This window comes from Heliangelus exortis, chromosome 5, assembly GCF_036169615.1.
Source record: "Heliangelus exortis chromosome 5, bHelExo1.hap1, whole genome shotgun sequence".
Classification (NCBI taxonomy): domain Eukaryota; kingdom Metazoa; phylum Chordata; class Aves; order Apodiformes; family Trochilidae; genus Heliangelus; species Heliangelus exortis.
The window spans coordinates 37,197,395-37,212,691 of NC_092426.1; the positions used below are offsets into that span (position 1 = coordinate 37,197,395).

Here is a 15,297-nt window from a genome sequence, read left to right on the forward strand (position 1 = left end):
TCACAGGACTTGTGCTGGATCCCTTCCCAGCCTCCTTGCTCTTCTCTGGACCTGCTCCAGCACCTCAATCTCCTTCCTGAGCTGAGGGGCCCAGAACTGGACACAGGACTCAAGCTGTGGCCTCCCCAGGGCTGAGCACAGGGGCAGAATCCCTTCCCTGGACCTGCTGGCCACGCTGTTCCTGAGCCAGCCCAGGATGCCATTGGCCTTCTTGGCCACCTGGGCACACTGCTGGCTCCTCTTCAGCTTCCTGGCAATCCACACTCCCAGGTCCCTTTCTGCCACTCTGTGCCCAGCCTGGAGCTCCCCATGGGGTTGTTGTGTTGAACCTCATCCCGTTGGAATCAGCCCAACTCTCCAGTCTGTCCAGGTCCCTCTGCAGAGCCCTCCTGCCTTCCAGCTGATCCACACTCCCCCCCAGCTTAGTGTCATCTGCAAATTTGCTGATGATGGACTCAATCCCCTCATCTAAATCATCAATAAAGATATTGAACAGCACTGGGCCCAACACTGATCCCTGGGGGACACCACAGCCGCCATTTTGATGCAGCCCCGTTCAGCACCACTCTCTGGGCCCGGCCCTCCAGCCAGTTCCTAACCCAGCACAGATGCCCCTGTCCAAGCTGTGGCCTGACAGCTTTTTCAGGAGAATGCTGGGGGAGACGGCGTTGATGAGGGGTAATGGTCTTAAGCTGAAATAAGGTAGATTTACATTAGATAAAAGGAAGAATTACTTTACTGTGAGGGTGGTGAGACACTGGAACAGGTTACTCAGAGAAGCTGTGGATGCCTCATCCCTGGAAGTGTTCAAGGCCAGGTTGGATGGGGCTTTGAGTAATGTGGACAAGCAGGAGGTGTCCCTGCCCATGGCAGGGGGGTTGGAACCAGATGACCTTGCAGGTCCTTTCCAACCCTACTCATTCTCTGATTGTGTCCCCACTTCACAGGGCAATGGACATACCTTGCAAGTACTTTCTGCTTTCATTAATGTCTACTTGCACTTCCAAGCAGCAAACCTCACGGGACTGAGAAAGAGAGGAGTGGGAACGTGTGAGAACAGCAGATACCTCATCTGCACCAAATAATAAAACATCATGCAGAGAACCACTGGCTATAATATAGAGACAGCTAAACTGGTCTCAGTGCTGAAAGCAACCCAGTAAATTGCACAAAAGTAAATTCAGAGTTCATTCTGGCAAGACAGTAGCCCAGTTACACTGCTTCAGAACTATTTTATCCATACAGTGGTGGACTGCCAGAGAAGGCATTCCCATCCAAGTTGTCCCAGAATAAGGAAACTCTGTGCAACCCACTCTTGCCCAAACATAGCTACACGTGCATCTGACAATTATTTAGTAAGCGTGGGGGGAAACACCTGGTGATGAGTTTCTCTGTATTGTGGCAGTGATTTGTCTACAAGTCACCTTCTTTCTGGTCCTTATGTAGGGAAAACACAGATTTATTCCACCCTACCTGAGTCATTCCAGTTCACCTTTAATAATTTATGCCAGGACAGTTTTCCAAGCCATTATAGGAACAACACATGCCAATCATTACAGCTATTATGCCTCTCACAGAAAATGAGGGGGAAAGAACAGAATATGTGTTACTCTGCCTCAGGGTATTCAAGGCTAGCATCTGGATCATGTGCAAGCTTGGAGTGGTTGGCATGAAGTACTTTGTACTCCTTAGCTGCTGGGCCAGCCCAAGGAAATAGGTAATGTACCACATGCTTACTATTAACAGAGAGGTTTGTAGGTTTTAATGACTAAAATAACTTTATTAAAAAACTCAGTCCCCAGAAAGCTGGCACATTACATAACCTTCCAGTTGTAAGCACAGTGAATACTTACTACTGCCTTCTAAAGACTCATCCCTTTTATAACCTTCTCTTTCATCCCTTTTATAACCTTCTCTTTTCCTGACAAGTGCCGTACAGGATCACACGAGACACAAGCAGTTTTCACCTTGAACACCAATAAATATGGGGTTCTGAAACATTAACAAATGACAGCTGGGCAAAATATTGCCTTGTGATATACCTGAGGACTTCAAGAAACACAGCTTCTATTTTTGCCTGGAGAGGGCAACAGTTAAGTTACAACAAATGGGAATCACTTTATAATGCACACCATGCTCTTACGTACCAGGGCATTTTCTGCTCTCTCTATAAAACATCAGAGAGGAAGAGGAGAGAATCAAAAGGAAGGACAAGTCACTCCAAGCTAAATTAATGTGAAACTTACCACTAGGACATCATTGGTAATGAGGTGTTCTGGAGGGCAAGGACTGAAATGAAATAAAAAACCAAACAGAAGCTCTGTGAGTGTCTGACATTAAAAAAAAAAATACTAGTTTTATGACCTTACCTGCTTAAAACTGAATCATAATTTGTTTTTTGAAAGGCATTATCACCTACAAAGCACATGGATCAAAATGCAATAGGTAAACTCAAAGAAAGGAAGGAGAACCCATAAAAATACCAGTGCTTAAAACTGGTACATGCTAAGATTCAGCAGAACAAAATCTTGGTCTCTGTGGAATTGTGTCCTGCTATTAGCAAATGACCATATGACTTGTGGCAAGCAAAGACTACTATTAATGTATTCTTCAACTACTTATTAGGAAATGCATTTCTCACTGTTCCAGATTATATCTTACAACTGATCATAAATGAAGAGCAAATAAGAATTAACTCCCCCTGTACTATATGTATGACTAAAAAACACAGGGTAAGTCTTTGTCCCAAACATTTTACCTCATAAGACCCATGCCTGTCCCTGAATAGATGTAGTTATTTATTACTATGAGTAACCTATAGAGTCTACTAACAGCAACTCTCATTAAGGCAAATACTCCAACATCACCATGTTACTCACATTCCTAAGTGCTTTCATGCATCTGAAAGGAACACTACAGTTAAATAGTGTGTAATCTTTGACTTTCTGCAAAGCCCAGGGTGTTTTCCCAAACCTGAAATTTCTATTTCAGCTGCAGAATGTATTCAAATGTAAATCACAAGGCTTGACTTCCAAGCATGCAGAATCCCCACGTGCCTTGTAACTTGAAAGGTGAAAAATGTTCCTCTTATTTCTAATCTGAATCTACAAGGTTCTGTTCCCAAGCACTGCATCTCTTTCTGTCCTTTTTTTATATATATATGGCTGTGATTGGTTTGAGACCCCCAGGAGATGCTTATACCATCTTTTAAGGTTTGCTCCAGAGATAAATTAAATAGATTTTCACTGTGGGAAGAATTAACTAAGAACATCAGTGATTTTCTTCTGCAGCATTTCCATGTGTTAAAATAAGAAGCTTTATTTATATAAGTTCCTCCATCCAATTATGCATTTAGTCAGTTCTCACTGGACTATATTTATTTTTATGGTAATGCTAAGCTCAAATATGCCAGAATGCATAGCTTAGGGTTTTTTTCAAGCAAAGTTCTGATAGCATTCAAAAGAGGTATAAAGTTTATCTCATTTATTCTCTTACAGACAGGGTTGGTTACCACTTTGAGGGGGATGGTCTTAATCTTATTACTTGTTGAATAATATTGCCTAATGGGTGAGTTTTCTAATACTGTCTAAATAACTCTGTGTATATCATTATAATAATACAAAAACAAGTTTTCTGGTCTTTTAGAAACACCACGGTGTTCTTGGCTTTGTTCAATTAACAACTTAAAAAGAACCTCTGTTGTTTTACATGTATCTGGTGTACAAGTCATCACATCATGCCAATGTTTAACACATTTTCACAATCAGGATATACTCATCAAACATTAGGATTTGTAAGACATACACTATAAGGCAGAATTTGCTGGTAAAGTTAAGGTTAAAAGGTTTGAAACAGTACATTTGGCTCCCTCCTGGGAGGAAGAAATTCCTCTTTCTCTGTGATATTATTGCTCCCTGGCAGATACCTTTTGAGTTTTGGAACTTTACTCACATTCTTTCCATCCAGAATTCCACTTCCAAACTTTCCCATTTTTTTCTGCACGGCTCATTCTAAAAAGAAAAGGGTAAAATAAATGCAGATTATTGGAGGCTGCAAGAATTTGGCAGTAGTGACCTATTTAAAAAGCACTTCCACAGCTGATGTGTCTTCCACTAAATGTTACCCAAAAAAAGCTACATGCTGCCTCTTTTCAAAACTGAGATTCCAATGGAAATCACAGCCTTGGGAAGATGAATATTCTCCCATTGTGGGATATGTAGAATTATGCATTTTTCCAAAGACACAATCAGAGAGGGAAAGCTTGACTAGAACAGAAATATAATGGTTTTCTGCAAAGATGGTATTGGATGGGGAGAAAAGCATTGAAGCCCAGAAATAAAGGTGAATAATGCCAGTGTCATCTCCATGCCCAAGGCATTTAAACCACATTCATATTCAATCCAGCACAGATGAAGTCAGCAAGAATACTCTGGACTGACACAGTTATTGAACCCTTATAATTCCCAGTGACTCACCCAGGAACTAAGTGCATGGCACCAGCCTGCAGAGTCCTTGGGAAGATCCATGTTAACAGCTTCCAGCATTTGGGAAGTAGTTGTTCTTTTGGGTATGGACTTTCTGCTTTAAGCAGGAATATGCCACAGCCCAGGAGTTTTCACAGCCCCACCCCAGCTTTGGTCCTCTGGACAATTCTCTTTTAAGGGCTTCATAACAGAATACCAAGGATGTTAGGAGGACAGGTGTCATTTTAGTATGGGCCAGAGAAACCTGATTCACCTGGAAGGAAGCCAGCATGAACATCAAGAAAAGTCTGAAAGATTCATTTAATTCAAGTGGTGAGCGGATTGTCTTCATATTTGTAATAAAAGTTGCCATTAAAGAGGAAATGTTCTCTAAGCATCACAAAAGGGGAATAAAACCCAAAGCAAAGAAAGTTACTTATTTGCATTGTAAGATATAAAAAATACTATTAACATGTGCTAGCTATAAACATATTTTGACCCCACAGAGATGGTTTGCATGAGAGAGAAGCAGCTTCATTTCCTGAACCTGTGAAAAGAGATTAAGTCACAAAAATCCAGTACATTACATCCATTTTTGTGAAATATGGAGAATGATACCTATAGAGATACCTAGATACATGAGAATCTTTTTATGCAGACTCAAACACCACTTAACATGGAAGCCAAGGTGGACAATCAGCTCTCATTGACCTCTCCATATATTTTAGGCCCTTACCTCTGATTTCAAAGCAAAAGTCTCACGGAGTGTCTCTCCAGGTCTGATTCTAGCAACATTAAAAAGAACTGTGAACTGCATGTCATCTTTGGTGAGTGGGTCTTCATCACACACTGCCAGTTCTAAAATGTTCTGGTAGTAGAATAAAAGGAGTAAGAACTCTTACTGAGTTTCTATCACACAGAAACAACAGAAAAAAATGGTTAAATATTTTTTTCTTACCACAACAAGCTCAGTGGTAAGAATAACCCATTCTTTCCTTCAGGAATTTGCCAACATGGAACACTGTCATCAGACCCAACCCAGAGAAACCATGGAATAAAAAACAACTCCCTGAGAGCTCCCACTCTCCTGAGACAGAAAAATGTCAGTGCTCTGCACCTCACTGATAATCCACACAAAGAACACACTTGCTTTCTTCATCCCCAAAGTTCTCTTACCTACACAGCTTAGGGTAGAATTAAATTTGGTGTCTGCTCAGCAGGAATTCTTCCACTCTTTCAGTAAAATGAAAGCTCTTTCTCAACTGACCATCCAAAATAGCCCAGATGAAGCCTGCTCCAGCACTGCTTATTTCTTTCAGGTGACAACAAAGAGTCTGGACCAGCTGAGATTTATCAGCATTTATATCACCAGTGCCCCTCACCAGAGCTGAGGGGATCATTACTCCATCTCTTTGCTCTTTTGGGCTAACCTGGCAGCTTTAAGTTCTGTTACACAAGCATTTTCTTCAGTTTTTAGCACAGTTGATCAATAGGGTGTCAACTAAGGATTCCCAGCTATCCAAAATGGTGCATTTTCTATCTTTTTACTACCTCAACTTCTCTCTGGATCCTAAAGTAGAAAGTTTCGTTCCAGACAGGATTATCAGAGTTGTTGATGGTTTTGGTCTGAAGCTTTCTTTTTGAAGCAGAGGGCAGCCACAAGCGCACGTAGCAGTCTGATGCAGTCACTGGAGCAGAAAAAAAAAAAAAATCACAAATCCAATGTCAATATTGTAGGTGAAAAGTGGGGAAAAGCCACAGTTCTAGGGAGTGAGAAGTAAAGACACCATCGGTTGGAAGCAAACAAAGAAAGCCATCTAATTCCTGGTTAATTACAGCTTGCAAATGTACACATGCACACACAAAGTCCACTATGAGCCACGTTAAGAGAAAGGTGTAAGAGACCCCACTGACCATTCACTGGGCATATTCCCTAATGTTGCAGTCAACTCTGTTAAAAAAGTTCAACCAAAACTAGAGCTAGGTCCAAACAGGGCTGTTAGGATGATTACAGGAAAGGAGAGCACATATTAAAGAGGAGATCATAGGAGCCCAGCTTGGTCTGTCTAGGAACACAAACATGCAGAGGGGATGTGATGGCTCTTTAGAAGGGTTAGGTACTACAGAAGTTCTGCTGCAGTTAAGGCCCCAGGAACACAGGGGCATGAAGGAGTCCAAAACCTTCCTCTCACTTCCAGCCTACACCTTGCCCTTCTGGTTAGTGCAGTCAGTGCCTCAAGCAGCCATCCATCCTTTGGGAAGAGCCTGGGTGGGAAAGTTCATTTACTTTGTGAAGCTTGACAACGATGGGAAAAGAAATCTCCAAGGTGATGTCTTTCAGAGCTGGAGTCTGGACTTGACTGAAGATGTCTACTGCAGCCCGAGATGCCTAAATACTTCAGACTGGTATCAAGCAGTGAATAACATTGCCCAGCAAGGTTTTGGCAGGAAAGTGGAACTGTCCCTTCAATAGAGTAGATAGAAGAGATCATTGAAACTCAGAAACACAGGGCTTTGTCACACTACCAACCTTTCTAGAGTCCACCTCTGGACATTGCTACCTGGTGGCTGTCACAGGAGGACAGGGAGCCCTTCAGCCTCAGCCACCAGAGGCTTCACTCCCTCTGCTCTCCCTTAAATCCAGGCTTGGCCAAGGCTGTGCCCAGCCCTGCATGGTGAGACACAAATGGTCTCAGCTGTAACTCAAGTAACTTATTGCAAAACGATGCCTTTTTTTTTTTTTTTTTTTTTTGCCTGAATTTGTTGGTTTTCACTAAGGGAATAAACAGACCAGAGGTTTCAAGAACGTGAGAAAAAACAGCTCAGGGTCTCTGTCCCCATTGAGGAACCCACAAGAGACCTCTGCAGAAATGGCAACTGCCTGGCTGGTCCCTAATATACCTTGAGAAGGAGCCATAAGAAGCTGGGAGGGTGAGATAATGAGTTAAAGAAACACAAAACACAAAAGTACACAGAAAAGTCTTCTTTGCCTGCATGTTCAGCATGTGCTTAGGGCTGGGCCTTGCAGAGAAATCAGCATAATTTACCATGACTGCTCACCTGAGAACAGCAAATACCGTGAATGTATTTTAGAAGGCTTGAAATTCTCTAATTTACCATTGGTTACTGTGTAGAATGGATACATTTCAATAAAAGGTCCCTAAATTCATGGCCTATGTGTCAGAATTCCAGCCCATTATATGATTTCTATCAATAATGAACAGCAAAACCACACAACTCCAAGCAGATTTAGGATCACAGTATCCTTACAAGCTCTGCCTTCTCTTTTTGGCCTAGGAAATTCTTGTTATTTACCATCTTCTTCTTTACCATCTCCCTAAAATGCCACTAGTTATGTCCTCCAATCTGATGACAACCTCTGGTATTGATCTAATTATAGCCCTGGCTATAGCCTTTCTCTTGCTGTTTTTATTTTTTTTTTTATTTATTTATTTTACATTGCTTTTTTACCCTCAGAACTCAGGCACATTGCTCATTTTGTTAAGGTCTGGAGCTGACTGAAAACACAAATAAACCCCAACTCACGTAGGTCTCTGGACTTGATGTTCTTGGCTTGCAGGATCCTTACAGAAAGCATGTGAATGGGGCAAAACTTCATCTGCAGAGAAAAGAGATGCAATTAGTTCAGAATGCAAAAACAAGGTGGGTTTTGAACAGTGAAGAGGGCTTTCTGCCCTTCTGTTGGAGTGTTTGAAGTGAGGGAATGACCCTGTGTTGGAGGAAAAACACACAAAAATAGGAGCACACTGGACTGTTTGATAAGTAACTGGAGTAAGTGGAAAAAAAGGAAGAAAATATGGACTCAGACATTGGTATGGAAAACTTTTGTAGTCACCCCAGAGGTCTCTGTTTCCATCCCCATGGCCATGGGGATGGTTGTGTTGCCTGTGCCAGGTCAAAACTGGGCCTCTGGAAGGCTGATGGGAACAGAACCACTTCCTTTCCAGATATTCCAGATATTCCTTATATTTCCTTATTTCTATCCCAGGCAAGCTATCATTGTGATGCTCCTTTCAAGCTGCTTGTCCTAATTGGAGCAAAGAAATAAGAAATTCTTCCCACCTAAGCTGGTCAGAGAATGTTTGCCATATTCACAAGACGTTCTGCTAAGTCTGAGTGAACACAAATGGACAAAAAATGTACAAATAGTAACAGTGGGAAAATATTTCCATCTGTTTTTTCAAACCAGAACATTTAAATTTCCCTTCAATTTTCTTTTGAGTGTTTTATCTAATGTTTTGCACATTAGCATGACTTAGGAGCAGTAAGAAACAGTAATAATATATAGTCCTGATAACACTAATAAATTAAAACAGGGCTACATAATAAAAGTGTTTCATTAGTTTGAATGGGAGTTTAAACTACTACCTGACTGAAGCATCATATCTATTTTTCTAAAGGAGAGTATCCCATTATATTGCAACAAATTAGTTGAAAAATTTTATTTTGAAAGTTAGTACCATGATTATTATTCCTGACACTGAAATTTTTTACTTTGGAGATACAGGAACCCGGGGAAAGAGGAACTTCTCTAGAGAGAGGGTCACTCACTATGGTTTATTTGAAATTCTGCTAATATGGGATGGAGACTACTGGACATTTATTAGAGATCAAAACAGCCTTCAGTCAGTGTCATTCAGGTTGTTTAGAGGTAGATCTGGATACAATTTGAACTGTAAATTAGCACTTCCAAATAAAGGCTTCATATTAGATTTTATTGTGTTAAAGTTACATCCTTTCTAAATTCAGAATACTATTAAAGAGTCACCCTGAGCAGAGAAGTTGGTGTTAAAAATACAAAATCACAAATTATTCTGCCTCTTAACTGTTGATTGAAACACTTTTTGTATAAAGATGACACATTTGTTCTTGTGTGACAAGAACCATTTCTGTTTCCTTTTCTTCCAGTTTGAAACTGAAGTATTTTAAATCTTCTGAGCTGAATGCATTATGGACATCACATAATGCTGGGACACTTCCCAATTATTCCAGTTACCCACTGAAAGAATTTGACCTTAATTTTCCTATGCAAATAATTATTTAACATAGAAGCACCAACTGGAACACTCAGTCAGCATTCCTAGTGGGTTTCATTAACACGAAATACTGGATTCTGTAGCCAATTACAGGGCTGACAGTTTTTAATTAATATGTTCATTTTGTGTTATTTTGCAATCAACTTCCCCCTTGCTCAACAGAAGCCCAAACAGTCCTCAGAGAACTTCACTGGAGATGTTGGTACCCAATTTTTGTTGAACCCATTGGGATGAAAATCTCATTTATATTTATACACACATTTATATTGTATTTATATTTATATTTATATTTATATTTATATTTATATTTATATTTATATTTATATTTATATTTATATTTATATTTATATTTATATTTATATTTATATTTATATTGTGTGTCTGCAGCTCACCACCAGAGTACTCAGCTGTGACTGATGCCATGTTTTCATCCTCTCCCAGTCAGCCAGACAGCCTTACTCCTCCTCCCTTCCCCTTTCAACAGGAATCACTTCCTTTAAACATGTTAACATCTGCCTGCCAGTGAAAACATCACCAAAGATGAGTGTTCATCCTTTCTGATTTGGTGCAACTTAGTCCTGTTGTACCAGGGGGAAACAGAAACAGGTTCAGACAAGTAAATGGGGCTACAATAAACCCTATGGCCTGTGGAAATCCCCAGGGGAAGCCAGAAGCCATCCTGCTCACAAGGCTGCAGTGATACCCATTCAGAATTGGGCTAATTCTTTTTTTTTTTTTTTTTTTTTTTTTTTTGGCATCAGAAAAAGGCAGAGATAATTTCCTCCCACAAACCAGAACAGACCATTAGGTGGTCTAAAGTAACATCCTTGCCCAAAAGTGCTGCCACTCCAGAATCCCCTTGTTTTTCTTGAAAAAGATAATTTAGAGATACCATTTTCTCTTTTCAGAACATGGAAAGCAGCATAGAATTTCCTGAATAATGCAAATATCACCAGCATAGACACCTCATCCAGACAGCTCGTGACAGTCTTGCACCTGTGCTGGTCTTGTTCTTTTTAGTTCATTTCCTTGGAAGAACCATGGTTTCCCTCATAAACACACAGAAGGTAACAACCCCCCCTGTAGATATCCAAAGTTAACTTTTTCAGAAGCACAGAATTCTATTTTTGATGAAGAATTAAGAGTGCCAGACAGAGGCCAATGGCAGAGTGCAGGATTCAGCTGCCTGTGGATGTCTGCATCTTAGACAACAACTCTCCAGGCCAATAAATAGTAGCAGGATCCCAAAGAGTGGGTTAAAACCAACAAAACCAAAACCAAACAATAAAATCCAACCCCAAAACCCAACCCCTTTTCTTCTCAAAATTTTACAGGAGCCACCTCAGATGTAAAATACAAAAAAGTCTCAATAAAGAGAGATACAACAAGCCTGGCAGAACAGCTGGGTCAAACTTTAAATGAAAATTCAGTCTGACATCTCATTGATTGTAATAATATGCATTTACTGGCATTCTGCATGACTTTCAGAAAATAGTTATGTGCTGGTCAGCTTCAGGAGGACACAGATTTCTCCTGTTTACAGTATTAAGGTACTTTAAATACAACTTCAAGAGCATGAAACCTTCTCAGAGCTCATTAACAACTAGGAGCCTCCCAAGACAGGCAACAAAAGAAGAAAATTAACAGCTCCTATATGTTATTTCACTCCTTAGTGCCCCTCCATGCTGCTCCTAGAAGAAGGAATTATTTCTTTTAATTTTTTTTTTGTTTGTTTGGGTTTTTTTAAGTACTTTTTTTGTACATGCTAGAAGGCTGATTGAAATCTCAGCATTTTGCTCCCCCCCCTGCACCAAACCTAAGCAGCTCTCTCATCAGAGTCACCACCATGGAATAACACCCAAGCTATAGGAAGTTCAGTATCAGGAGTTTCTACTCTGTGCTTTGACATCCCATAAATATCTGTAGGATTTATCACTCAGCTTTATCAACACCTTTCAGACATGCTTCTTTTCATGGATTACCTTTCCTTTTGCTGGTGGTGTAACAACAGTACAATATCTCATGTACAACATCTCCCACAAAAAGGAATTGTTTGGCATGTTCTTGCCATCTATTTTATCTTAAATACTGAGGACATGGTTCAACTAGAAATTTATCATATTAATTTAAAGCTATAAACTTATAAACTCTAAAAAAGCTTCACAATCAGCTTGGCTCCAAAGGATTCTTTTCCATATAGAATGTTTAACATCTAATATGGGCTTAATTTCTGAGTCCTTCTATCAGTGAGAATACTGCTAGCAATTTGACCTGGCTATTTTCATTAAAATTAGAGGAACACAAAGTTCTAGTGGGAAAAGTTCCTGACTTTAGAAATTGGCAAAAACAGGAAAGGGGATAGAAGGAGAGAGCATGCTCATGAAAGACTCATTTTCCTTGGGAACCACAATTTTCCAAAATCTTATCATTGGAAGTTGAATGGTTAGTTAGTAAATTTTAGTATTTGCCTTACAAATATTTACTGTAATTTCTTGCTCTCACTGATGAATTATTTCAAGAGTCACTGTGGATTTGGGATGCACCCTCTGTTTATCTTCTACCTCCTTTATATCACCTCCTTACATGTCTGAGTGGGTCCCTTGGAGCTTTGTATTGGCAGGATTTCTGAATATTTTACCACAAAAAAAAAATTATTGTGTAGTTCACAAAGTCAAACTGCTAAATAGTGACTATTCCTGTCTGAGCAGAAGAAAATATCCTGTTCTGAATCTTGAAAACATTCCTAGCAAGCTGTAAATTAATACTGTCCATCACTTCTGTGCCAATTTGGTGGCTTTTTGAAACAGCCAAAAATTAACTGGAAGACTTTTTGCAGCTCTTCCTAGCTAGTTCAAAGCACTAAACAACTTCATTATTTGAATATGAAAGAAGAAAAAAAACCCACAAACCCACCTTGTTCTGATTTCTGTGTCTATTTACCAATTCACACATGAATTTACACAGAGCTCCCTGAAGTGCTGATGAATCCTTGGGAACAAAAGTGTTCTGACCTGAAGCCATCCTTGTACTCTACCTTTTGGCTGTGTTGCCTGCAACCCAGTGGGCTGTGAATCCTCATGGAATGGAAGCTGCAACTCTCACTGTAATTGATACTTTCTGGATAAAATTATACCTAACACATCTGCTCATTGATCAGACCCAGAATTATTTTATTAGCTACGTGATTGATATTTAAAATCAACAGATAATATTTACACTTAAGACATATAGACTGCCCTGGATGTAACAGGTAGATAGATTAGGTATAAATTTTATCCAGAAAGTTCATTATATTTATGATGTACACTCCTTGTCCTGAGCATCCAGTGTTTGAATATTTTTAAACTATTCTTTGAGCTATCTGTTCAAGATTGGGATATTTTCCTGAATCTTTAATACTTGTGCCACTGTAATATTAAAGATTATGAAAGATTATTATTAAATTATTCTTTGTTCTTAATGATTAATGATTCTCCATAAGACATAACATGTAACACTGTTTCTCAGTACATTTAAAACCCACAAATGCCTTTTTTTCTTTTATTTGCTGCAAAATCTGACGTGGGCTTTGACACCTAAGGAAGAGTTAGCTTGTAAATAATTCACATCTTGCATTTCAGACACCACATCCACAACTTTCTGAGGAAATACATGAGAAAATAATTCTCAGCTAATAATTCTGTTGATTTATACTAAAAAACTGTCAGTTCAAGTCTCTGAATGGGAAGCTCTTCCTATATGAAAACTCAAGCCTGGACACGAAACCCTTCCACTAGAATCGGTGCTGTTGTAAACATTACAGTAAAGATAGCTAAATCAGCCAAATATCCCATTAGAAATATCCCTGCAGCTAAAATAACATAAATTATGCTTTGTTGCTAGAAAAAGCTGCTGGGTACTCTCAGCTGGGGCAAGCAACCAACATGTGCTATCTTGAGAAAAGCATGCAGCAGCTCCAAAGCACTTTCATTTTACATCGAGGTAAATGCATCCAGGCCAGCACTCCCTTCCTTCCCGTGTTCACTCCAAGACAAGGGCCACATTTTTTGCCATCTCTTTGCTGCAGCTTTGATTTTTAGTTCTAGTGGATTCAAAGGGAAAAGCAGTGACCCTGCAAAGTTTTGAGATGCTACCAGGACATCCCACCAGCAGCCGCTCGCATCTCGGAGGATGCAAGGAGGAGGAGGGATCTTGCTCTGGAAAACTGGAATAAAAGCCCCAATAAAAGCTGGGACAGAGCAAAGCACCGAGGTGGAGCTCTCTTACCTTGGCTGGTGGGCTTCCCATGACAGGCAAGGTGGGGAGAGCAGCAGAAAACTCAATGGGGGTGACAGATCTGCCAGCTGACAAACACGCTCCCAGCTTGTTGTTGCTGCTGAAATAACCTGAAAGACACATATAATTTATACAGGCACTGAGCTCCACCCTCTGCCTCCTCTCTGTGGGGAAGAGTCTGCCTACAGCTCAGAAGGAAGCATCTGCAATGGCAGAGGTGAGAGGAAAGCTGCAGTTACCACATCTTTCCCTGTGGCTTGAGCCCCTCTCACAATTTCTTATTGTCCCACTGCTGCCCTGCCAGATTCCTGGCTTGATTTTTCCCATGTTCACAGTTTTCCTTTATTTACCACCTTTTTCACCTATTCAGTTAGTGGCTGTGCTTTCAGTAGCTTTTACATCCTACCACATAATATTCTTCCACTTAAATTCTTCCACATACCACGTAAAATTCTTCCACGCCAGAAAAAAAATCAAAAGGAGGGGATAGACAAATCCCACCTGATAAAATTTATGACAAGGGACCAGCCACTTCTGAATGCTCTTTTCAGCCCTTCCAAGAACAGGGACTTGTTTTAATTTAATACATCACTGGGAATCTTTCTGCCAAGTAATAAATCAAGTCTCCTCACTTTGAAGTACCTACTGGCCAACACAGAGGTGGTGGTGAAACTAAAATAAATATTGGTAGAAAGGGAAATCTGCAAACTTTCTGGGCACTTCTTCTTGTAAGAAGGACACGACAACCAGACATCTCCAAGCTTCCCATTCTACTCCCCCATTAGCTTCATGGTGGGTCCTAGGGCTTCCCCTCCCATGTCTGTTGGACATGGAGAGACAGCTGGGTGTCTGTCAGGACATTGCTCCAGGCAATGTACCTTATATACACCTTATATCCCAATATATACACACATATATATATATAAACACTTCTATACACCCTATATACCAATATACACACCTGAAATTTCATACTGGATGTCATGCAGACCCTTGGAAAAGGCCTGGAGGACACCATAGGTTTGCAGTAAGACACATCCTCACAGGGGAACAGTAATATCAGATATCCTGGGGATTATATCAGATAGTGCCAAGCCTCACTAAACAACCAGTAGACACCTTATTCTGATGGAAAGAGAGAGTGTCAAGAGTTAATTTTCATCAAATAGGAGGGAGGAGTTTGGGTTTTGGTAAGAAAAAAAAAAAAATTTAATCACAATAACTGTTTAGGAAAATAGGTTTACCTAAAATCTTTGGCTTTAGATTTTTCCTGAAACTCAGATGCACACTTTTAAACCACTTTTTAAAGTATTTTCCACAAGGAACCGTCACCAATTGAGGAACAGTTCTAGTCAGCTGCTCCTTGGTTATGAAAGTGACAACCAAAAGCTCCCACTGAGAGTTCCCAAAACCTCTTCTGTGGTTGGGACTGCAGCCACTGGCAGTGATAAGGACTGGAGAGAGGCTGCCCCAAGCCCCAAGCATCAGAGGGAGCCCTTGAA

At 40.3% G+C, this 15,297-nt stretch overlaps 1 protein-coding gene across 1 annotated transcript in view; it reads right to left on the reverse strand.

The window, feature by feature from the left end:
* LOC139796520 (cytosolic phospholipase A2 beta-like) overlaps positions 1-14,908 on the reverse strand; it is a 36,064-nt gene extending 21,156 nt beyond the window's left edge. Inside the window, exons 1-9 of the mRNA XM_071744675.1 lie at positions 14,757-14,908; positions 13,787-13,905; positions 8,010-8,082; positions 6,751-6,927; positions 6,015-6,151; positions 5,200-5,331; positions 3,952-4,010; positions 2,247-2,289; positions 962-1,025 (exon numbers count right to left, since the gene is read on the reverse strand). Coding sequence (XP_071600776.1) covers positions 962-1,025; positions 2,247-2,289; positions 3,952-4,010; positions 5,200-5,331; positions 6,015-6,151; positions 6,751-6,927; positions 8,010-8,082; positions 13,787-13,807 — 706 coding nt within the window. The 5' untranslated portion in view covers positions 13,808-13,905; positions 14,757-14,908. The remainder of the gene's footprint in view (positions 1-961; positions 1,026-2,246; positions 2,290-3,951; positions 4,011-5,199; positions 5,332-6,014; positions 6,152-6,750; positions 6,928-8,009; positions 8,083-13,786; positions 13,906-14,756) is intronic.
* Positions 14,909-15,297: the final 389 nt, after the last annotated feature.